The 24,748-nt window shown below is 39.1% G+C and overlaps 1 protein-coding gene across 1 annotated transcript in view; it reads left to right on the forward strand.

Annotated features, from left to right (window-relative positions):
• sorcs2 (sortilin-related VPS10 domain containing receptor 2) overlaps positions 1-24,748 on the forward strand; it is a 530,001-nt gene that overhangs the window by 99,125 nt on the left and 406,128 nt on the right. Inside the window, exon 2 of the mRNA XM_032511626.1 lies at positions 5,053-5,120. Within this exon, the coding sequence (XP_032367517.1) occupies positions 5,053-5,120 (68 nt within the window). The remainder of the gene's footprint in view (positions 1-5,052; positions 5,121-24,748) is intronic.

Genomic DNA, 24,748 nt, shown 5'->3' on the forward strand with positions numbered 1-24,748 from the left:
TTATTTGGTGATCCCTTTCTCCTTCTGTCTCCTCAATAGCTGATTGATAGCGCTCCATTGGCTCACATTTGCTGGGAATGCCTCGGGGATAACAGTGGTTGTCGAGCTGGAGTTCATGAGGAGCTCGGCTATGACTTTGACTCTCAATGGGGTCTCTTGTAGCTCTTGTATGAAGTCATCAGTGGGTCTTGACCTCCCTGTTGACTTTTCCCCAACAAAAGCCATTAGACGGTTGTCTACTAGCTTACAAACAAGAAACACAGTGGCTGATTATGTGGTTATGGTATTATACGGTGGCTATAATAGAGTAATACTTCCTCTACAACAGTATTAGTAGGTCAGCAAATTCACAGACAAGCTTTTTTCAGTTTGTTATCTTTATCAACAGAGGATATGGATACCTTTTTCTGTGATTGCTCATAAAAACAATGAGCTCCAAGGCTTTGTTGGCTATAACTTGACTTGTTTTCCGATACTTGTTGAAGTATTATTCTGTTATCTATTTGTATAGGATTACAACTGACTGGTATGGCATAGCATTTCCTACAAAAGAAGGGACTTTTTCTTACTGCTCTGGTTGGATTCTCAGCCTGTGCCAATTATGCTGTTTAGTCCAATGAGTTGTAGGTAGAAGTTGCCAAGTTGTTGTCTTAACAAACTGCTCTGTACACTCGAGGCAATAAAGAAATCTGGCTTCTATGCTCTTCAGCAGTTTTGTCAATGTGGCTCGGTTTGATGCTGCCAAATAAATGCTCTCTCTGCCTCCTGCCAGTAGTGATTTATGGCTAAATACATCCTTGCCCTGTCCACTTTATCCCCAAAGAAAAATAATTTTCCAATTGAGCACAACTTAGACCTTGAAGACAGACTTAACGTTGGGATAGAGAAGCAGAATATTTCATTGGCATCAACGTTTGGCTGAATGATGCATACCTCAATCTCATGGGACTGAGATGGACTGATAGATTTAGAGGTTTAGTTTCTTTCCCCTTCTCATTTTTATGTACAAGACAGAGGTTGTCATTCCTTGTGTAACACGTTTAGAAAGCTATAATTATAGATTTATATAGTAGACAGGGTTAACATGTAACCAGCAGGCCAATTGCATTTTTTGTCAGAAAAGCAAGGAAGCTGTAAGAGGCTGTAGAGTATTATAGTTTCATGGGGAGCTGCTTTTTTAACCCAGCACTGTGATATGGCACATGATCTGTATGTATTGAGGCAGTATAAAGACTGGCTGACCCAGACAACAGAGTGATGGGCATTGCTTATGTTGTCAAGTCTGACAGTTTGTACACCACCATTGATTAATCAAGCAAATGATTGGCAGATTAATAGATAATTAAAATAATTGTTAATTGAGGGTCTAATAACAATTTGCTTTAAAGCTACACTAACCAATATTTTTGTATTAACAGGGGATCAAATGAAAATATGTAATATGTGTAATACACATATCGCTCTTAGTGATAAACCTGCAGAGAAGTATCAATTTACTCTGCAGTTTTCACTCCACAAAGCTTTATTGGTGCATTGTTTAGATATTTTGGCCTGCAATATTCCTGAGCAGCAGTAGCTATCAGCTGTTTTCAGTTGTAAAGCGCACTACCTGCTCAACAGTAAACAGCAGACAAAGTTAGCAACTAGCTGGTGAACGTAGTCAAACATCAAGACGCTAAAGAGTCACATATCTTTTTCTACAGTTTGTAGGGACTAAAGTAGGGAATGTTAGACTTCTTTTCGTCAGGTGGCCACTAGAGTTGGGCGATATCCGAATTTTGATACCGTCAAACCTCCTCCCTATTTTACCGCGGTATACGGTATTACCGTGACTAATTAAAAAATGATGAAGTAATGCTCAGACGGCGTCACCAAACTGTTGGCTTGTGCCTTGTGCATTTTCAGGCATTAATTAAGTTCTATTTAATATTTAATCCTTGTCTCCTAAATAAGTGCATTGCATTTGTTTTAAATGACGGTATTGAAACTCATACCGTTGCCTATTTTTAAGACCCTGCGGTAAACCGTATTACTGTATTACCACCCAACCCTAGTGGCCACAAAGAAATTGATAGTCAGATGTGTTTTGTGTTGCTTGTCAAAAGTTAGGTTAATCAGTCAATGTAGCTTTATTCCTTACATTTTCAAATGGAGGTTTGAAGCTGAATGACAAAAAAGAAACCAAGATTGGGTTAGTGAGGTACATGTACTATGTATGCAGCATTGTAGATCTAATCCCTAAGTCAATGCACCAGTGCTGTTACTGCCTGCATGCAAGGAATGAGTGTCAAGCTTTGCAGCAGTATCTCATTAGGGGGACAGCTGTGCAGAGGCGGACAGCCTGTTTCCAGAGACATCAGTTGAGTCACAGTAGGCCAACAACCATATGCTGAACACTTGCTGCATGACTCTGAGAGCCTCACAAGATTTGCACGTTCGCAAATTAAGATAGGGTTTCCTCATCAGCAAAGAACGTTTTTAATGACAGCTTGAGGCAGAGCAAAAGCAGGTTTTATACTTTTACTGCGTCTGCGTCAGAGTTGTTACTAAGGTCGTTATCAGCCCTGGCCTTTCCTGGTCTGGTCTGCCGCTCAGGGAAATGTTTCTCTGTTCCGGTTTTCTGGATTCATTGAACATCTTTGGAAGCCAAGCTTCATCAAGGTTGAAACTCATGAGTTTGGGTTGTTTTCAGCCAAGTGCCTAGAGACTCCCCTGAGTGGCTTTGATGGCAGTCTGTGTTGTGGTAATTGGTCTAGAGCTCTCAAAGCTTATTCTGTGTGTCCACGGCTGTGGGGTTCAACTTTAACCAAGTTTTTTGCGAAAATAAAACTCTTTTAAGACATAGTTAAAGACCCGCCTCAGTGGAGGGTCTTTATGTTTCATTTTTAATACTAACTGCAGCTGCATACTACAGGCTAGAGAGCAATGTGAAGCCTTGGGCACTACTTAATGCTAGATTGTGTGCTACACATTTAGGCTAAACATTCTGACAGGACATTAGCATATTTCAGAAAAGATTTGGGCTTGCAGCCAGGTATCATATTATGTCAGCCAAGTAAGACAGCGCAGCTTTCATTTGATCTAACAAAAAAATCAAGCAGATATTTACCTCCTGAACTTGTCTTTCATTTTCCAAGGCTACCCAGACTGTCAAATGTCCATGTACATGTTCTGCAAGTCACCTAAAATTCAAGCCATAATTGTGTACTGTCACCACAGATAATATGATGCTAAAGGCTGTTCTTGCTTTCCACATTAAGATGGATCAGGAGTGTCCCTATTGCACAGAGCTTGCAGCTTTACTCCCTGGAGCAGCCACCTTCAACACAGCCTGCTGTTGGCAGCTGCCTCTGGGCAGGACCCCTCAGCCAATAAACATCCCTCTGCCTAAAGCCACTCTTTACAACACCTAGGACTGCAAGCCAGCCTGTCAATCACACGTCTAGGCCCCACTGAGCTGCCTGAACCACTGGTACTCTTGCCATGGCAACACAAATCCCAGCAGCCCGAGCTGTCAAGAACAGGAGTTCTCAGAAATATGAAAGACAAGAGTCTCAGATACAGTACACACACATGAGGTCTGTGCCCTAGACCAAGATGTCTTGATCATATGAATAATGCATCCCAACATTTAATGTGTGTGTGTGTGTGTGTGTGTGTGTTTGGGTATATATATATATATATATATATATATATATATAAGAATACTATTGTCTCTCCCCTAACCCCAAACCAACCTCTACAATATATATTAAAATAGATTTCACAATCGAATCGCCCCAAGAAAAATGTATTTAAGTTACATTCTTAATTTTAAGATTTTTGATGAAAGAAAGGAGGCTATGAGGAAACATTGGGGAAAACACTGTGTGAGCTCTCTATTCTCTAGAATCTCTATTCTCTAGAATTAAAGTGGAAAACCAGACTCTAATTTGTACAGGGTAATAGTTTCTCCAAGCACCCTCAAACAAGACTCAGAATAAAAATCAGCAGCAGTGTAGATGGAGTTCCCTCATTGTTGCCTTAGCTTATACTATGAATGCAGAGGAGAAATTAGATTAACTATAGATCACTGGCGCTTTAAAATATACATAGTGAATGTAGACCTTCCCTCAATTCTTGGCGCCGGAAACTGTAACGGTTCTTTTAAAAGAAAAAAAGAGAAATGTTGACCATGACAATTTTAAACACTGACATGTCACTCTGCCTACATATTTGGTTTTCTTTCACGGAGTTTGTTCCAAAAATGTCTAAGATTAAAAAATGTAAGTATAGAAAGTTGGATAACAAATTAAGAGCTGTAATTTATTTTCAGTTTGATCGAAAAGTCCTTTGTGAAATAATTGTACACTATGTATTATAATGAGTGTTGTGTTAAATGAACTGCTGCACAGTTTTCAGTCAGCCATTAGCACGTTAGCAAGTAATAGCTGGTAGAACTGCCGTTAAGGCAGTTTTGTGCAGGATGTGTAAACATATTGATTATGAGGTGTGCAAAAAAATCACAGTGCAGGAAATATGACCAATTTATAGGGATGATAGTCCAGGATTTGAAACTGAGGAATCCTACAGGGTGATGGGGGCAGGTGGGGTAGCAATCTTTTCAATAGCCGCAAACCTCTCCACTGTTTTTAGAGCATTGAGTTGTTTTGACCACACCAGGAGATCAGTCACACAGGCAAACAAAACCAAAGAGAGGCAGGCAGAATCCATGGTCTAAAAACAAATAGCAGCATATGGCAAATACAGACAAAGTAACACTGGAGAGCTTGGCAGTAACACACAAAACAATCAGGAAAAGAACTAAGGAAATGGACCAGGACATTTGATGAGGAGCAGGTGAGGCTGGGGCAGACCAGGTGAATGGAATCAGCAGGTAATGCAGAGAAGGAGGGAGTCACAGAGTCTGAAATGACATGACAAAGTGAGGCAAAAACAAGAGAGACAATGAAAAACTGGAGCCTAGCTGAAGCTTTACTGTAAGCTGAACTAACCAGTCCTTTTCTTTAGTATTAGCTTAAATGTACTTCTGTCTTTCACCATCTCTTGCAGGTCATCCTGATCCTGACCAAGTACTACCACGCTGACTCCACCAAGGTACTGGAGAGCTCACTGTGGAGGTAGGCCAAACATTTACACCATGTTGCTCTTGCTGGATCTCTTTATGTCAGGCCTATCCTCAGACTCGCGCAGACCTTTCATCAGCAGACAGCTTCTCTTTAACAGTAAGGTCACTGTAGGTCTCGGTTATCTCTCCGTTGTGCTTCAAGGAGACAAGAGTTATACAAAGAGCTAGGACGGACAAAACATCAGCAGGCAGCTAGGAGTAAAGTGGAGGACCGGAGAGTGGCGCTGCGAGGCCAGAGCAGACATCTGTTTGGGCAGATAGCATATCAGCATGGCACAGGGCATGACGGCGGACATCGGCAGTGCCAGGGAAAGGGGTCAAGTCTGGCTGGCAGAGCCTCCTCTATTTAACAAAGCTGCCTTTCGCCAAATCATTTCACACTTATCTTGCTTTAAGAGGCATTAAAAGAAATGCATCCATTCTACTCCACTTCACAACAACTGTATCTTGCACTTTCATATACTGTATATTCTCATAGAATATTAATTTCCTCTTCATTCCACATCCATTCCCTACCAGCTCCTGGGGTACTGCGCGTAGTTGTGGCTGACCTTCGCCTAGATAAGGGCGTGGAGTAGACTTAATTATATTTAAATAAAAATTAGACAAGACAGTGCCCATAACACTGACTAAAATTAGTCATCTAGAAGGCAAAGTGTATCTGATGGTTGTATTTAATTCATGCCATTCACCTCACTGAGGGCTCCATGACTTCAAAGCTTCAGCCTCTCATTAGCTCTGTCTCCCTGTCTCCCTGTAGGACAGATATGAATAATGTACATATTTTTCTTCTTCCCCTGTTGATGTTTTAATTGTTGTAGTGTATGAATAATGTTGCAAATTCACCATTGGACAGCCTGCTTGAGAAAGAGAAAAGCACAGCAAATGGCTGAATTTAATATGAATTTAATCTAAAAGACTGAAAAAGCTGCCCAGCTGCCTGTTGGCATCATTGTCCAAAACGCAGACATTACCATGAAATTTGCATGTTTCCAAGACAATCTCTGACCACGTTTTGTTATGTATCATGTGTGGGGTGTACCATAGTTTCTTGTAGCTATCAGCTTTGTGTGTGGACAGCCAGTCTACTGGCCTATTGGCTTTGAAGTCCTTGGGCTGTAGGATCAAACAAGGAAGATGGGGGAAGATGAATGGGTTGCTGTCTTGCCCTGTCAGGTGGTGTGGATCAACATGCCAGGTTTCACACAGGGGGAAAACTTATCAGAACAGAGGAGAAAAGTTCTTCAGGGTAGCTGAGTTAATGAACTGAGACCTTTTTTTTGATCAGCGACGGTCTGGAGAGGCTTGTCTTAAGTCAATAAGCAAAGCATACAATCTGTGTCTTCACAGTTAGAAACTGTTAGTGGCCCAGGGGGGATCCAACTCAAACAACTGGGTATCAGCCAGTTAGTGTCATTCCTGCTTCACTGTGCAAAACCACCTTTACTTATTACTGTTAATGGGTTTTCAGTGTTTCACTGGTCTTTTCCTTGCCAAAACGAATGCAATACAGTGATCACTTATCCAATAAACAGTTATCTACTGTATGTCCAGCACTTGTTTGGGTTGTATCCTGATAAATTACAGTTCCTGGACGTAGCACTTAGTTATGTTGGTATCTATAAACATTTAGTTACATACAAATTCTACAGATTATTTTTCTAAATACTGAATGTTGTCCTTTCGACCACATCTCAGTGGACAGACCACCAATATAACTTGTCAAATTCCATTTGCTGATGAGGGTCGTGAAATGTGGAAAAGCTCCAGGAAAAAAAGTGGACAGAAGTTTCCTGACGTGAGATGTCTCGTGGTCATGTAAATCATGAATCCTTAAATAGCAAATGTGGAAATAGAATGACATTGTGATAGCGTTAAGAGGGAGAAAGGAATTCTGTGGATGGTTTAGTGGGCAAATCCTTTGGATGGTAGAATCTCTTACCAACTTTTACCAACACTCAGGGTTGGTTTCTTTTAACATCACACTGTATCCATGTAGTTTTAGATTTATAATCCAGATCATAACCATACGATTTATCCGTGCAGAAAACACATCAGTCCTGTCAATGTCTTTTTGAAAAACCTGCAGTGGTCATAAATGAGACCTCATTGAGGGGAGGCGCTATGTTTTCCAGCACTGTTTACTGTGTTAGCATGTAGCTTTAGCAGTCAAACGAGTAGAGCAGTTAGCCCGGTTAAACTAAAATAAAAAATAAAACTGTGATAGAAACCTTAGCTGATGAAGTGGAGACGAAGGAAGAGCAGGCATTCGGCACCACTTTCCCCTTATTTGCTGCTGACTGACTTAAAAAGCATCACTTACTGCAGACGCATGTTAGAATTTAAGATGGGAAAGCCGCCCAGACAGTCAGAATGTATTACCTGACAAAGCAGCAAATACAAGCGCTTTCATCACTGGGTTATATGCCCATTCATCATTGTTTTAACTCACTCTTATATAGATAGGAACTTAACAGACAAGTCACTGGATGAAAATCTTACGGACACTAAATAAGTTCATCTCACCATGTGTACTTCTGACAGCTGGATATCCTAACTTCTCAACCTAACTCTTTTCCTTCCTTCAATGAGCACTAGCGGCCTCTTCACTCTGCTTTTGCATCTCAATTGTGTATGTTTGCCATACTAATTTACTTTATGGCACTTATAACGTTACCGCCGACAAAAAACCTTTGCTAATTAAATTCATGCTTTAAAGGTCAATCCATTAAACCTGTTTGGAAATGAATACCTCTGCTGCAGTGTTCATTTTATTCATGATAATAATGATGGGACAAGACAGCACCAGTGTCATTAAATGCTGACTGTGGTGATATCAACATGCAATATCATTATCGAAAAACAAGAAGAAAATGTTGTAACAGTCCAGAATTTCACTCTGGCACCTTCCATTAATAAGTACATTAATGTAATTGGCAATTTCATACGTCTGTAATAACAGTAGGACAATTGAGTAAAAGATAACATTTTCAGTAGTCACCTTTTGTTTTAGATAATAGATCAGATCAAGTCTTAAAAATTAAATTAGTTTGACTAAAATGACAAAATTATTGGTTTTGGCAACACAAGATTACCTGAAATGTTTATTTTTATTAATAAAATATGTAAAACAATTTGAGGGCCTGCAGGCAAACACATCCTGCTTTCCTTTACACTCTTTAATGTTGGGTTTAACAGTGGTGGAAGTATTCAAAATGTTTTTTTCTGAAGTAAAACGCAATATTATGAATGTGATAGTGTGAGTAAAATATGAATGCAACGTAATCAGCAACATTTCAATGTCAGGTAAATTATTTAGTTCAATGTGGTCCTTTGAAGTAGAAGTACACAGTAAGTTTACAGTTGTATTGCAATGTAAGGTGTTTTTAGGGGCCTTCAGTAAGTTTTTGGGATACAATGGCTCTGGAGAAAGCTACAAGCAGCAAAACAGGAGTGCCTTGAATACAGATGAATTCAGATGTATTCAGTGCATTGGAGTAACGGGAAAGGTGTTTGTAGATTAGGCAGAGATGTGAGGATTTGCCACTGTGTATTACTAAACACTGTGATGACTGCAGGCCGACAGAATCTAAGCTTAAGGTTGTTGCTCCAACTCGAGCCATGAAAAACTCTGTAAACCTTTTTGATCCTCAAACTGAGTGGAGCAGATGTACACTTTTGTTGGCTTTGAATCCTCAGCTTTTCTTTTCTTTAGATTACCAGTTTCTATCCCTTTCTCGGGTGTAGGTTTAATGCCTCCATAATCCAGTTTTACAAGCTTCTAAAACCTGATATTAATTATACTGATCTGGGGAAACGGGTAATATATTGGATCATTGTTTTTTGATAAGATACATAGTGGAATTGCAATTACCTGGACATGAATCCCAGTATATACACTGGTTATTGAAAGCTTCATCACCTGAAAATATAGATTATCCACCTTTTTTTTTTTAAATGTACATTCAGAAACACATATTTTTCAAATCTAAGTATTTATGTCCCACAGTAATCACACACTCACAACAGGGTGTTGGTGTGTGGGGTATTCATAATTCATGCTGTCTTTTGAAGGGGCGAGGGGGGCCAGTAGTCATGGCACCGGTGTGCTTTACTGCTGCATTATGGATAAAAAGTCTGACATGCTAGATCAGCTACATGCAGTAGATCAACCACCCCATGCTTCCACAAACATCACAATTGATTCCATCATACAGTATATGCTACATTTAGCATTTTGTTTTTAGCTGATTGTAAGTTGATGGGCCTATGTGTTTGTACAGTTTGTGTTTTTGTCTTTATTAGTGTATGTACAGTATAATTACTATATTATTATTACAGTGGCCGGACAGGGGCTAACGCCCTGCATCTTCCGAAAACAAATAGACAAAACACCAGCAAATAAAAAAAGTATTTATTAGACAACACATGCGCAGCATTCAGCAAACGTGCTGCACATACACACAACACAACCAAATACATAAACATGCTGCAAATATAGAAACAATGCAAAAAGGAAAGTACACAATCCCTGAAATAAGAAGCAATGCAATTGCACAACGGTACGGACCACCACACGCGGGACGCGCTACTACAACGGGAGGGTTGTGGTTAGGAAAAGAACAACTGGGAAAGAACCGTCACATGCAAGAGACGGCTACAACAAAGGGGCGGTTGAGGTTAGGAGAAGAAGATTGCATTCCCCGGTCCGGGGTGAGAGTCCTGAGTTGTTTTGTTTCTTTCTTTCTTTTTGCATCACTTCTTTCTTCAGGTATTGTGTGCTTTTTTGTTTTTGCATTGTTTCTATATTTGCAGTGCGTTAGCTGAATACTGTGCATGTTTTGTCAAATTAATGAAGTTGTTTTCTGAATTTGCAGGTGTCTTGTCTATTTGCATGTGTTTTCTTAAGATGCAGGGCGTTTGCCACTGTAATAATGTCAAAGACAAAAAGGTAAGCTGGGGAGGAGAGCAAATCAAAAGAGCCTCCTTAAGCTAAGCAGTGGGGGGGGGATCATGTCTTTTATTTCACCCTTTCCATTCCTCTCTGCACGTTGACTCAAAGTCACACTTTACATCTTCTTTCTTTGTAACAAAGCAGCTTCCTAACTGTATTCGCGCAGTCCGAGAGAAAATTTGTGATGATACAGGAAGTTGAAATTTTGATGATTCCCGTGGGGAAACTTGGTCATAATTGCATCAATACAGGTATGCATTACAAAAGAGAAGAAGCATGTCTACATACAAAGATGTTAACACATTAATATTTAGGCATTTTAATAATAACTGTTAAAGGTTGAGATGACTGGCAGCCACACTAACCTTGTTCTCACTCACTGTAAACGTCTGCTGATGAAGACTGAAGACATTACAAAATTACAAAAACAAAAAATTATTTCCCCGTCAAATGATGGTATGATTAGCCCTCCCTGGGGTACAGATCAAATTCCCCGAACTAAACCAGAAGAGAGAGCCACAAAGTAGAACCATAGCCTACACTTTAGGGCTTAATCAAGACAGCATGTTTTGTTTCCCTCATCCTTTCCTCACTTCCACTTATTTCTTTTCATCTCAGGTTGTTTTTGTCCTTTTTGTCTCTAGTAATTCTATCTGTGGTTCTTCCGTGGTCCAGATGATCTGGGTTGCTCTAAATAATTAATAGAGCAGACAGCATACCTATACCCCCCACCTCCATCACCTCAGCATATAAGGGAGACATAAGTCCTAAGTCCATAAGACCTTATTATGATCCGGCTATGTCACTGCGAGAACTTAATCTTATTTTTCAAGTTAAAAAACACAGGTAGAATGAAGACATCAGTTTGTTTACATGCACACCAATATTCCACTATCATTCTGAATATGACAGTATTTCAACTTTTAAACAGGTCACCTGAACAGCATATTCTGGTTGGATATGCCTTTTTCCAAATATAGTACTGTAGACGTGGAATATTCCGGTATTATTCGGGTTTTAGAGGCATTGTTGGACATGTGTACAGCGCATTTGGAAAATGCATCTCAGTCTGGGTTTTCACTGCAGGCTTACGGCCAGCTCTGTGCGTTGCTATGGTTTCTGTACACAAACCAACCAGCCAACAGTTTGCAAGGTTGGTGACACGATAAGGAGAAACATGACAGGTTTTTGGATATGCGCAAAGATTGCGACGCCAACCTTTTCAAGAAGCCGGTTGAATGAATGAAAGGGGAAGGCTGTGGGCACACGGGCCAACAAGTCTACCACCGCTGGTAAACTTAAAAAAATTAAAAGTAAATCCTGCTAAATGTAAACGGGAATATTGGTGGAATACTCCCTTTCATTAGCCATGTAAACAGTTTAGTTGGAATATCGTCTTTTTTGGAATTATGGCAAAAAACGGACTATTATGTGCATGTAAATGTACTGAATAAGATGCTTTAGGATAAATTATTTATTATGTTTAGGTATATCAGAAGCTTGTTCATGTCTCTGTTTCCCCCACAATTTCCTTTTTAATAACGTAAAAAAAGAAGAGATGCCGGCAGCCATCTATGTCTCAGCTTGTTAAAGTTATTTTTACATTGCTCACTATATTAAAAAAGGGTCCTTCCACATTTACCTTTCCTTCCCATAAGGGCTCCAAACCATGAGTCACCGTCCAGTAGCAAGCAGACGTTTATATTTAATCCAGACTTTATTGGTATTTCTGCAAAAGAAAATTGATATCTGAATTGGGGGGCAGGTAATGCCTTAAGAGATGTCAGATCAGTGACTTTATCGCTAGGCCTCTTAGGCACCTCGATGAAGTCTGATTTAAAGACTCACATTAAATAACTTAAGTCTTGAAAAGGTATTTTCCGTCAAATGTGTCTACTAATGTCACACCATGATGAGACATTTTGAGACATGTCCCCAGAGGATGAACTGTAATCACTTTGATCCACTGAGCTTTCCTCTAGCGCCATCATCAGGTCATCAGGTTGTTTCCAATACTTTTGTTTCTGACCACATACCTTCAAAACCAATGACATTGTCATTAGCCTCAGCTCTAATTTGGGTTTAGTGTTAATTATCATGCTAAAACACTAAACTAATATGGTTAGCACAGTAAACATTATACCTGCTAAACACCAACATGATAGTATTACCAATGTGATTATGTTTGCATACTGATATTAGCTTTTATCTCACAGCATATCACAGCCTGATAGAGCTTCATGGCTGTAGACTTATTATTGATTGAGTCTTTCAAGATACAAGAAAATCTTTCATTGAGTACTGTTATGAACTTATGAAAAGGGGACCCTGCCTCTTGCAATGTCAGCTGGGATAGGCTCCATCCCAACACCATCCTGCTAAAGATAACTGCTTGTAGAGAACAGGGTTTTAAATATATTAAACATATTCTACCTGTGTTTTTTAATAAGAAAAATAAGATTAAGTTATTTATTCTTTGGTTAGGCTTGAGGTTTCTGTAATGCCTTTTTTTTTTAATGGTTCAACCCAGCACTATGGGGAACTGTTTTCTGGTTCTATATCAAACCACTTCTGTTTTGAGAGTAGACTATGGTTGGCATATTTGGTTGAAAGCTCCCCTCTCTTAGATGGTGTCTGTTCTCATTTCTCATATTCCACTAATATTCTTGTTTCCATGTAGCCGTGTAAAACAGGATTTTGTTGGGCCATGCAAACACAGCGTCCCCTTTCATTCCCTCAATCACCTTCATGAAAAGGTTGGTGTAGTTTGCTCATATTCAAAAACCTGTTGATAGCCAATGTTTAAAAGTGTTTCTTCTTCTTCTTGCAAACTGTTGGTTGGTTGGTTTGTGTACAGAAACCAAGATGCAAGCAATGCACAAAGATGACCATAAGCCTGCGGGAATAACCCCAATTGAGATGCATATTTTGAATGCGCTATATACAAAAACGTACAGTACATCTAATATCGCCTGTTAACTTGGTGTGGGCCATTGCATCTCTATACAGAGGTACAACAAGCGGGTAAAGAAAGACAAAATATAATTTTCCAGTTTTCTGGGTGAGCAGCAGTTACAAGAACAAGCAGGATAGAACATGCTTTTGCATTGTCCAATGATAGGATTGCCAATATTGATCTGTTAGATGATGGAGAGGTGCAAGGAACTCAGCTACTTTCCAACTGGGCCTGAAGAGTTGGACACTGAGAGAATGTATAGAACATTATGCCATTCAGTGTGTCTGTGTTGTATGTTGTGGTTGTGGCATTAGATTGTTTTCCCACAGGGGCTGAACTGGGTGATGCAGCCATCTGGAAGGTGTTTTTCCCAACACTCTTTCTGGGAAGAGGAACACAGGTCCACAACTGGAAGACAGACAAAGAGAGAGCTCTCCTTCTGGATTTGCTTCTGACTAAACTGTAAAAGTATACCCACAGGCAGAGATCGGAAGTAACGAAGTACAAATACTTTGTTACTGTACGCAAGTAGATTTTTCAGATATTTTTACTTCACTATTTATTTTTTTGGCAACTTTTTACTTTCTCTCCTTACATTTTAACACGAATGTCGTTACTTTCTACTCCTTACATTTTACAAAATTGGCTTGTTTAGTTCTTGTACTAAAGGTCGTCTATCAGGTGTGATTAGAGAATAGCGCGGACACGCGCCTCACACTGCAAGCGGGCGCGTAAGGCACACAGAGAAAAAAGTGAGAGAAATGAAAAAGAGACTAGCTGTCTGGTGGATAATCAGTTGAGATTGTGTGCGTCTTTGAGAACTGTAAGTCATAGAACTGATGTCAGCCTGTTGTACTGGTCTGAAGTTCTTGCAAATTTAAAAGTTGGCTTGTTTGTGTTCTTCCCCTGTTACCTAGGTTACACCTGGCTGTTGATTCAATCTAATGGTGATTGCTGAACGTCCTTGCTCATTAAGATAATGTAATTAATAGTGGGTTTGTTATTATTTACCAGCATATATTATTCCTATACATTGTGTATGGTAGCCTTTACAATGTTATTTATTTCTTTTATTACCACAGAAACAGCCATAGCAGAGCTGCCCCCCCATGTTTATCCTGATTCTCGATTGTAATAATAATAATATAATAATAATAATTAACAGAGATAAGTTGTCTCCGTCCGTGTTTTAACAGACACACCTGGACCAAAGTTGGAAACCAGAATCAGCTCTAAATCCAGTCCTAATCTAGTCCTCACTAACTTTAAAATAATTTCACTGGAGATACAAATACCAAATGTAATCTAATTGGACGGGAACATACACAGACTTCTCACAAAATCACACTTGAATTCATATATTGCTTCTCGGTCAGAATTATAAACCTGGAGTCCCAGTCCCTGTCAATATAAATAAGCTATATATTTTAGGCCTATTGGCAGACAGCCATTTAAAATGTATGCAATAACATATAAAGAATAAAGAGCCTTTTTTCCATGTCCACTGTAGTTTCTCAGCGTGCTCTCTGGTAACATCTGTCTGGTCCAGGTAGCTTTGTCATTCGCAAGGCTACTTTTACTTTTATACTTTAAATATATTTCTAAGCCTCTACTTTTACTTGAGTAAAGAAGTTAAATCAGTACTTCTACTTTTACCAGAGTATTTTTTAACACAATTATCTGTACTTCTACTTGAGTACGGGCAGTGAGTACTTTTGCCATCTCTGCCCACAGGGCAGAATTTAATAGGCCCCCCTCCCACACACACACTTACGTGCGTCAGTATGTGACACACGTACATCGCAAAATCTATTTCCTTGTTTCTGATATGGAGACGTGTGTGTGTGGGACTGAAACATCTTGCCAACGAAACATACAGCAAAATAACTTGCAAAACATTTCAGACCGCCCTGTTAACCTGTATACATTGTAACATCAATGGCCGCCGGAACGTTTTTTTCACTCTAAAGTTGCTGAAAGGTGGTGCTGTTTCAATCCTGTCGGCTCTCGGTAGATGGGCGGGGTTGCTGATCAGTTCCCCCCGCGACTGACACACACAAACATGCGGTGAATGCAGGAAAAACTGGAGATGAGACGTACAGGATGACCTAAGTTGAGGACAGCTACGCTCGATATTGTTAGTGCAATGACAAGTTAAAGTCCAATAAGTCCTTCATCAAACCGTAAGAATGTGTCCCAGCCCAGGATAGGAAACTACCTGATGAAGATGAACAAGCCACTGACACATATGTGAAAATTGGATTTATTCAATACATTAATATTTTTTTGTCTTAAATCCACCAGGTAACTAGGAAATCTCAGCGCAGACTAGTTTCCTTTTTATTTTTAAAGAACTAAACCCAAAAAATCACACTTTTTTTTGTTTTGTTGCAATTTTCACTCTGTCTCGCAACTTCATTGCAACAAAAATACAAAAGACAATGCAACTTTTATAGCATTCTTTTACAAAAGCTCCTGCAAAATCAGGTATTTTGGGCTCAAAAACGACCGCAAAATCCTGGAGCGAAAGACTTGATTGCCACACTGAACTACCAACTACATGGATTGGCACAACATTTGATATAGACTTTATGAGGTTCCCAGAGGATGAACCCATACATTTGGTAATGTTAGCAACAATAAAAAAGCACTGTAATTTCATTTTTACCCAAGAAGAACTTACACGGTCTCTTATAAATCAAATCCCTTGTTAACATGCAAAAAACATTACCATAATTGTTACACCAGCCAAAAAAGTTTTCAAAAAGTAAGACAGAATATAAAACATTATGACATGGCAAAAGACAAAAAGAACAGAAATGGAAAACATGATAAAAAAATCTAAGTGGCAGACAGAGAATAGATGGACAAAGCAGCCAAGTAAAGAAAAGAGTGGAGTGAAACATGAGAGAAAAGACTTAGACTGAGAAGAATAATAGTCTTTCATTAGTGAGCATTAATTGATGTTTTAACCTCATGTCAGCCATTTTAATACTATTGTGAGCCACTGTGGAGATAGAGGAAAGAACAAGGAGATGGAAGTCAGAGATAAAAGGAAGAAATTGCGGTTTGGACAAGCGTTTGAAATGTTAATTGCACTTTAACAGAACATGTAATAGTCTAACAGATAAGAGAGGGTAAAATTGCCTTGTCAACACTACACAGTTTTGACAACCTGCACATGTATTTATTAGGTATTACTGCTTAATTTGCTACTTTATTAACTCCTGCTAGATGTTCTGTCTATTTCATCCCACCGACCTCAATTACCGTATTGAATACTAGACGACCCCGACAACCCCCTCTTTATAAGACTTATTTTATGGAAAAATACTTTAGAAGACCAAAATCCTGTTTTTATGAAGTAAATATTATTATTTGAAAATAAGGTTAATAAAAAAACCTATAAAATAAACAGATGCAGGCTGTTTTTAGGTAAAATCCTGTTTTTAACATATTTTAAGAGGTAATTGTCACACAGGCCAGACGTTCATATAATGTATGGGGTGGGGATCACAGTGATCAATTATAATATTGTGTCTTAGGTAGAGAGGTGTGTGTTTCATGCAATTGAAAGAAATAACTAATTTGGTGTGTTTTCTGCTCTATTTAAAAAAAGATTGTGACATATTTTGCGCGTAAGTAGTTGTAAAAAAACTATAAATGTCACTCAAGCTTCTGCTAAAGTGACAAAAAGTATTTGTTAATACATTAAACAAACCGAAATGCAAATTTCACGTTTTCCACATTGACCCTATTGTAATGACTCTTTACATCCATTAATGGCACCTGACTGGAAGATTATCTGTTTCTCGATGCACACAATTCCTAATGTACACATTACAGTAAAGGAAAAAAAACTCTTTAATTAGCATTTTCTTTTGCCAATTTTATGGAAATTTGTCCTACTTTAGTGACTGGGTCCAATGTGCTTCATACCAAAAACACAACACAGCTTATCTTCATGACATATTAAAGGATCCTTATAGTTTATCAGTTTACAGTTTAACTTGTCTCTGATTTTTGTAGTTTCTGCCATGCATCATTTCTACCAGCTAAAGTAGTGTGTGTTGTAATTGCATATATAAGTAATTACACACACGCACACTCACACCACAGCGTGCAAACTGTTTTCTTAATAGATTTGGCAATCTTCATTTCTCCATCATCAGTAACATTTTAGTGGTCACAGAGAGCTCTTCATAATGTCTTTTATAAATTGCTGCTTTATTTATGAGCTTGCCATCATCAGAACAATGAGCCTTTCAATAACACTGCACAGGTAATTACCATAAAACAATGGCCATTATCTGGTTGGTAATGTTAAGATATGCATGCGGGGACCATGGTATTAGCTTATGCGCTGAACTTGTGGACCTGATTGAGTCTGGGAAGAATTTTCTGTTTGGCTTGGTTCATGGCTTTATATAGGCTGTTCGTGAAGGAAATACTGTAGGGGTAATTACACGTTAAGGGGTGAAATGAGGTAAAAGGAGGCTGTAGTGAGAAATAAAACAAAAATGTTGACTGATACGATCTCACCTAACTACAAAAGGCTTTCAAGTTTACAAGATTTGTTTATTGCAATTTTACAACACAGGATTGTACAACTAAATGCGAATTGTAGTTCTTGCCCGTATTATGAAAATATCACTTTTTCTGGGATTTGGGGTGTTACTTTTGTGTCCCTGGTGCTTCCACATGCAAACAAACTTGGGGAAAAAAACTTTTGTAAGTAGTTCGATACAATTTCTTTTATAGATTAGGGTTAACTTGTGTGTCTGTTGTAGCCAGTGATGGACTGGCCATCTGGAATTTGGACAAATGCCAGAAGGGCCGTCCTCTATGGGCTACTACTGATAATAAAAAAAAAAAAAAAAACTAATTATAATAATAATTAGGGCTTTGGTTTGGTTCACGATTTTTGACCCATGATTCGATAATTCATTTTTTGGGGGGGGGGGGTCCTCACTAAACGTAATACAACATTTTCTCTGGCATCGTTTTGCCATTGATTACATCCCAGTTTGGAACACAGTAATACAACAGATACCCTAATTATTGATATTGATTGATTTCAGTGTTAATCAATTCAACAACAAAGATTCTTTTGTACCTTAAAATAATGTTTCCAAAATCGTTTCAGTGGTTCATTAACTCGTTGGACTGAGACATAAGCATAATGGTAACGAGGCCGCTCCCAAGCTGTTGGAGGAACAAAGAGGAAAAAGTGCTTTGCCTAATGTAAAGGTGCTGGTTGACAAGTAGCTAATGCTAATGTAATTCTTGGTGGTCAACGTAAGATTACGACACCGTTCAACATGCTCATTTATTTTTAGTATGATTGTTTTGACCGCGGTTAACAACTCTGGGCTAACCCACAAATTCATCAGTAACGTTAGCTGTATAGATAGACAACTAATCTAATGGTAATTTAGCTAGCTAGCACACCCCTGTCTTCTGCTGCAAGTGTAACCCTTTAGAGGGGGTGAACAGAAAGGGATTGCTCTATATGATAAATATTTATGGCCAGTGGGATCAGAAGTTCTATGTTCGTCTATGGAGCCCACGATTAACCAAACAATACACCAGGAATGACTCAACAACAGTTTGCTTGCTTTGAGAAAACAAAGACGCTTCTCTTTTAATGTATAGATGAGAAGGATAAGCCAAAAATATAAAAATTACACAATCTCAGATGACAAATTTTACCCGGGTAAGTAAAAAAATAAAATGTAGTTCAAAGTTCAGAGTTCCTGTTTTCAGTCACCTCAATTTAGGTTCAGTTCAATTCACGGTGAAAGTGAAGAGTTTGTCCTACCGCGCAGTTGGTGTGTGTGTGTGTGTGTGTGTGTGTGTGGTGTGTGTGTGTGTGTGTGTGTGTGTGTTGTGTGTGTGTGTGTGTGGGTGTGTGTGTGTGGGTGTGTGTGGGTGTGAAATGAGGTGCTAAATCCTGCAGGCGCCGTATCTCTAGTTCCCACTGGGCTGGGGTCGCCATCAACGTCTCAATCCAGGCTCCAACTTCCAGGTAGTCAAAGGTTCAACAGGGTCCAACAAAAAAACCTGACTTACAGTGAGTGAGGTCAGAACATTTTGTTTAATATATTGCTTCTCGGTCAGAATTATTAACCTGGAGTCCCAGTCCCTGTCAATATAAATAAGCTATATATTTTAGGCCTATTGGCAGACATCCATTTAAAATGTATGCAATAACATATAAAGAATAAAGAGCCTTTTCTCCATGTCCACTGTAGTTTCTCAGCGTGCTCTCTGGTAATATCTGTCTGGTCCAGGTAGCTTTGTCATTCGCAAGGCTACTTTTACTTTGATACTTTTAAGTACATTTTCAATTCTCTACTTTGTTACTTTTACTTGAGTAAAAAAGTTAAAGTACTTTTACCAGAGTATTTTTAATACAATTATCTGTACTTCTACTTGAGTACAGGAAGTGAGTACTTTTGCCATCTCTACCTGGAAGGGGTGTGTCGCGATTCTGCCTTCTCACTCCACGACACAGGTGCGTGGAGCTAAGTGTTGCGTTTTCGGTTTTATTTTCCATATCATTACAGCCATAATAATAATAATAATAATTTGTCTTGTTATTTTTCAAAAAGTTATTTTTAGTTGCAATTTTATGGAGAAAAACTACACTACCCGCAATCTTAAGTGAAACAATGACGTCTTTGATTGTATCAATTTGCTGTTGCCATGGAAATGTTTACAGTACCATGTACCCGAACAGCAAGAGCGAGCAATTACAATAGGAGTATATAGTTTCAAAATGTTTTTTAGCACCAAATCCATTATTCACAGAGATAAAAGAAAATGAATTGCAGCACAAAATGAAAGGGAAGAGCTGACAAAAAGAGAGAAAAAACAGAAAAAAGCGCTGTTGGCTTTGGGTGGAAACTATGCTAAATTAAGTGGTTTATTATAACAAAAAGAGTGTGTTGCTTTAGCTAATACTAACGTTAGCAGCTGAAGCGCTTATGTTAGCCTGGCCGCTAAAGACACTGCTGAGCCAAACCAGGAAGGAAAACAAGACAACAAGGGAAACAAAGAGAGTTAGACTTGCACACTGGACCTGTGGCAGAAACGAATCTAAAACATAAAGTCTGGGAAATTGCTTACAAGCAGCGACAAGGTCTGCGGCTTTGTTTTATTATACTGTGCGATGCTTTTTTAATATTTTGGTGAAACTGTTAAAAAAGCAAATTTGAATTGTGGCTGTGCATTGCTCTTTCCATATTAACATTAAACCTGTGTATTTGAGCCTGATGTGCCTTTATTGGAGTGTATCATGTTGTGGCACCGCCACCTAGTGAGCTGCAGACGCTTTAAGATGTTAAACCGTCGTCAACACATTTTTTTGCTTTTTGTGTCACCATTTGTGTGCGGTTGGTGCATAGAAATAAAATGGCATGACTATAATTTGACTAATTTAGCGGCTGGCTCTCTGCGTTGTAACGTTACTACGCCACGGTTTGTTGAAGTTTATACGTTACCATGATAATGGTACAGATTAAATTGGCTGCTGCTCTGACTTGTCTGCTACATTGATTTGAATGGATATATCCTTTCTATCCATTTTATTTCTATGGGTTTGTGTGGTTAGGAAATAGGGCCGGAGCGTTGCAAATGCCAGGGCTTTTTTTTTATCCCAGTCCATCACTGGTTGTAGCAGTGTTTTGCCATTAAGAACGAGGTGGTTAAACGCTAGCAGCGCTAGCTTCTAGCTAGTAGCGAAGCACCTAGCTACTGCGCATGCGTGACTCCCAATAAAGATGGGATAGAAGTGTGATGTCTCACTCTGTAGCTAAAACAGAGAGCTCAGGGTGAAATGAGGAGCTGCCTCAATGTGCAGTACAACAAAAATTGTTATTTCGAAAATGAAACCATGTAAACCTATTCTGGTACAACCTCATAATACAATTATGAACCTGAAAATAAGCATAATATGGGCACTTTAATGAAACATAAGAAAAAATACATACTTCTTTATTGATTTCCAAACAGCAGCATGGTGGACAGGCTGTTGCTAGGGTGGATATTGACTTTTAGTAGTAGATAGATTGTTACCAGTGGTGTTCTGGGCGGTTTTATTCACCAGCTGCAGAACCCTCACTTCCTGGGTCAGGCACATCCCATGCCATTGCAGTCATGATGTTTTCTATTGCTCCGCTGTTAAAAAGGGGAGTCTTGCCTTATTAAGAAATACAGTAATTCTATGCATTTTCCCACCAGGGTTGAGATTTGAGATGACCAGGTTCTCTGTGATGCTGATTCACACAAACTTAAAACTGTTCACTTGCTCCACCTCATCTCCTCTGATGCTGACATACGTGTGTTTTTTCCCTTACCTTGCACAGCAGCTGGATTCTCGTAATGTCACAAGGTGATTTAAGGATTGCAGGATTTCATATTACATGAAAATCCATCTTTTCAGGCTTTTAGTAATGCATTTGTGTCCAGACCAGAATTGGCTGGCAAATAAGATGGGGTGGTTTTCCAAATCCTTTATAACTATATATAAGCAAAGAATCAACTCCACATATATTTTTTAGGCTTGTTAGTTCCTCATCCAAAGTAATCACCTCAGCAATGGCATATTTATCTCTCAACTGTTATTTTTATGATAATGAGGGCTAAGTGGAGGGCAGTAGATACGGCATCATCTGTGGATCTGGTAACACTGTATGCAAACTGGGAAGGGTCCAGGCTGGGATGTTCTTTTAGATGTGTTGGAGAACCAGTTTCTCAAAGAACTTCATCAGAATGGGGATGAGTGCTACAGGGCGATAGTTGTTTAGACTAGACACTGCAGGCTTTTTAGGTACAGGGACGATGGTGGCTGGACTTGGAGATCAATATATTGCCCGACAATTTGACACGTAGACTGTCGGAGACGGGATCAAACCGCTCTTCTGATTAGTGGATGACATGCTCTTCTTCCTGAGCCACAGCCGCCCATGATGGCAGCATCTTGGAACATGTGCCAGTCTGTGCACTCAAAACTGTCTTGCAGTGCTGTCCACACGTTAACATCTGTCCACACGTTAACAGATTTTTTTGATGGTTTAAGCCTTTTAATCAACTAGGACTAAATAGGCAGGATAATTGTGCGAAGTGTGGGCAGGATAGGTCATTGTAGCTGCCAGGAATGTTTGTATGAACATGGTCGAGGGTCTTTCTTATGTGTTATAGCTCCTAAGAGGGGACATTTAGTATGACAACCAGAAAGTCTTGTTCTGAAAACCTAGGAGGCCTAGTCAGACCAGCATACTGCTATACAGTATTGTGGGGAGAACTAGCAGACCTAGGTCCTTTTAGTAACTCACTGATGTATTGTGGGGGCAAAATTGTGTAATGCCTAAAAATAATTAGTAATGCTGTGGAGTCTTTATCGAATGAACTGTTCGCATGCATCGTCTCAATGCCAGCACGCAGTGAGCATGCTGGTCATCTCACTGGGAAGGAAAAACAATTGATTGGTAAAAACATTTTTATGTAATTCCTGTCAACATTTTTCAGTGCTAGAGAGGTGGCATTTTGCGAGAGAATGGAAGCAGTTCAAATAAATAAATAAAAAACACTACTGATTGTTCTGACCCAGAAAGCTTTAGCACATAGAGTAGAGGGAGAGAGGAGCATGTCCAAGGAAGGAGAGCTGATCCACTAACTTGGCAAGGGGAGAACAGTGACATGTCCTATACAGGAAAAGAGCCGGCAGGGGTGGAGGAAAGAGATGAGGTTTGGGTTCCTAACCCATGATCACTTGGATACTGGCCATGCTCAGATTGAGCTCCTTGCCTGGCTGCAGAATTAGCTGATAGGAGGCCAATTCAATTTGGCCAAGGAATAAAGTGAAAGAGAGCAATCAATGAAAGCAAATGTTGGGTGTTACTATTGTTGCAAAGATTTGTGAGGCCTGTCAGTGTGTTTATAGTGTGTGATTTAGCTAATTCTGGAAAAGCCAATGACTGTCCAATATCCCTGTTACAAATACATAAATAAATTAAATCTCATCATGCTTCATTACAATTAGTGTTTTAATGTTTTTTTCTGCACAGGACCTTGTGTTTTTACTCTCTCTATATATATTAGCTGCTATATTAGCAAGTTCTCCTCAGGAAGCCGTGGCAGCTGTGCCTACATTTACCAGGATACATTGCATGCAAGCGGCGACATCGCTTTGTTCTCTTAGCTTTTTAAGTTAACAAAATAAACTGAAAATTTTCAGAATACACATCCATAGAAAAATAATAATAAATTATTATAGCAGTTGGTAAGATGAACAGTAGCAATTATAGTAACAAACATAATGGAACTATGACTAGAAATAATAGTTTTAACAATACAGGGTGTAGCAGGGCATAGCAGGGCATAGCAGGGTGTTGAGCAAGACCACAGCGGCAGCTGCAACCATGATTTAGGTGCCACCCAAATCCAAGAAAAACTGCAAGGCGAGAAAACATAAGTACTTTGGGGTACAAGCTCCCAGGGGCTAAATTAGTAACTAGCATTTATGGGACATGAATGCACACAGATGGAAAGCGAGTGGAGCTCGGTGTGTCAAAGGAAGTCCCACTGTTGACAAAACTATAACTGCATAATCAAGAGCTGGTCCGAGGCAAACCTGAGCTAGCTCTATGTGAGTTGCTAGATGAATCTGACCAGGAAGAAGACTATCAAGTCTCTTTCACAACCCGAGACAAGAACAATTACCTTGTTAACGCATCATAAAACACACTTTATTCAAACAAGACGGAAAGTAAATAGAACTCACCAAAACCGTCTTAGTTAGTCTTTTCACTGTTCCAACTATCAGCAACTCCAACAACTTTAGTTTTGAATTATATTATACTTAAAGTGAGAGCTGGCAGTTAAAATATTAATACATTATTTATTTGTTCATTTTGCCGTTTGTAGGCGCATAACTAGTAATGCACAAAGTGTACATTATCTTCAGGAGATGTATACATAGGTATATTTCTTTATTCTAACATGCTTCAGTGAGTTTATATAATTTTTTCAAAGTAATAAAATTGATAATGAGTGTATGGAAGTAATAACAACTACAAATACTAAAGTAATCATCCATTTCCAGTGCTCCCTGTGTCTTTGTGGCCAATGCTGGTCATTTCTCCCCAATTCTGGATAACATCTCTCCTGGGACATTTCCGATTGTGTACTATTTGGTTTAGTCTTTTTTGTGATTTGTCACACGGCATATACTCAGTAGCTCCAGCTGCTACTAGTGAAACCAAACTGGAGCACAGGAAACATGCTGGCCATTCAAAGCAGACTGGGCTTTTTTGGGAGGAGGGTTTAAAGAGACAGGCAGTCTGGCAGTGCGTCTCATCCAGAGGGTGAATACAGGTGCAGCAGCCATGGACAGTATGAGAAAGAAAGTCATTTTTGAACAGAAATCATGTAACCATGTCCCAGTACAAACATAAAATACAAGTATGAAACTTAAAATGCTATATTACAGTTCCCTTTTAAGTCAACAAATAAACTCTTTTATACATTTAAAAAAAAATCCATCCAAAGTTTGTTTGAATTAACATCAGCCACCATACGCTACTGGTCATACATAGCAGACCAAATATAACTGTAGCAGCAGTGTATTAAATTGAGTAAGGGTGTTTTCTATTTGTTATGAATTTAACTTGTAATTTGGAAGAGGAAGAATTTCCTGTCTGAGAAG

Source organism: Etheostoma spectabile, unplaced genomic scaffold (assembly GCF_008692095.1).
Source record: "Etheostoma spectabile isolate EspeVRDwgs_2016 unplaced genomic scaffold, UIUC_Espe_1.0 scaffold397, whole genome shotgun sequence".
Taxonomy (NCBI): domain Eukaryota; kingdom Metazoa; phylum Chordata; class Actinopteri; order Perciformes; family Percidae; genus Etheostoma; species Etheostoma spectabile.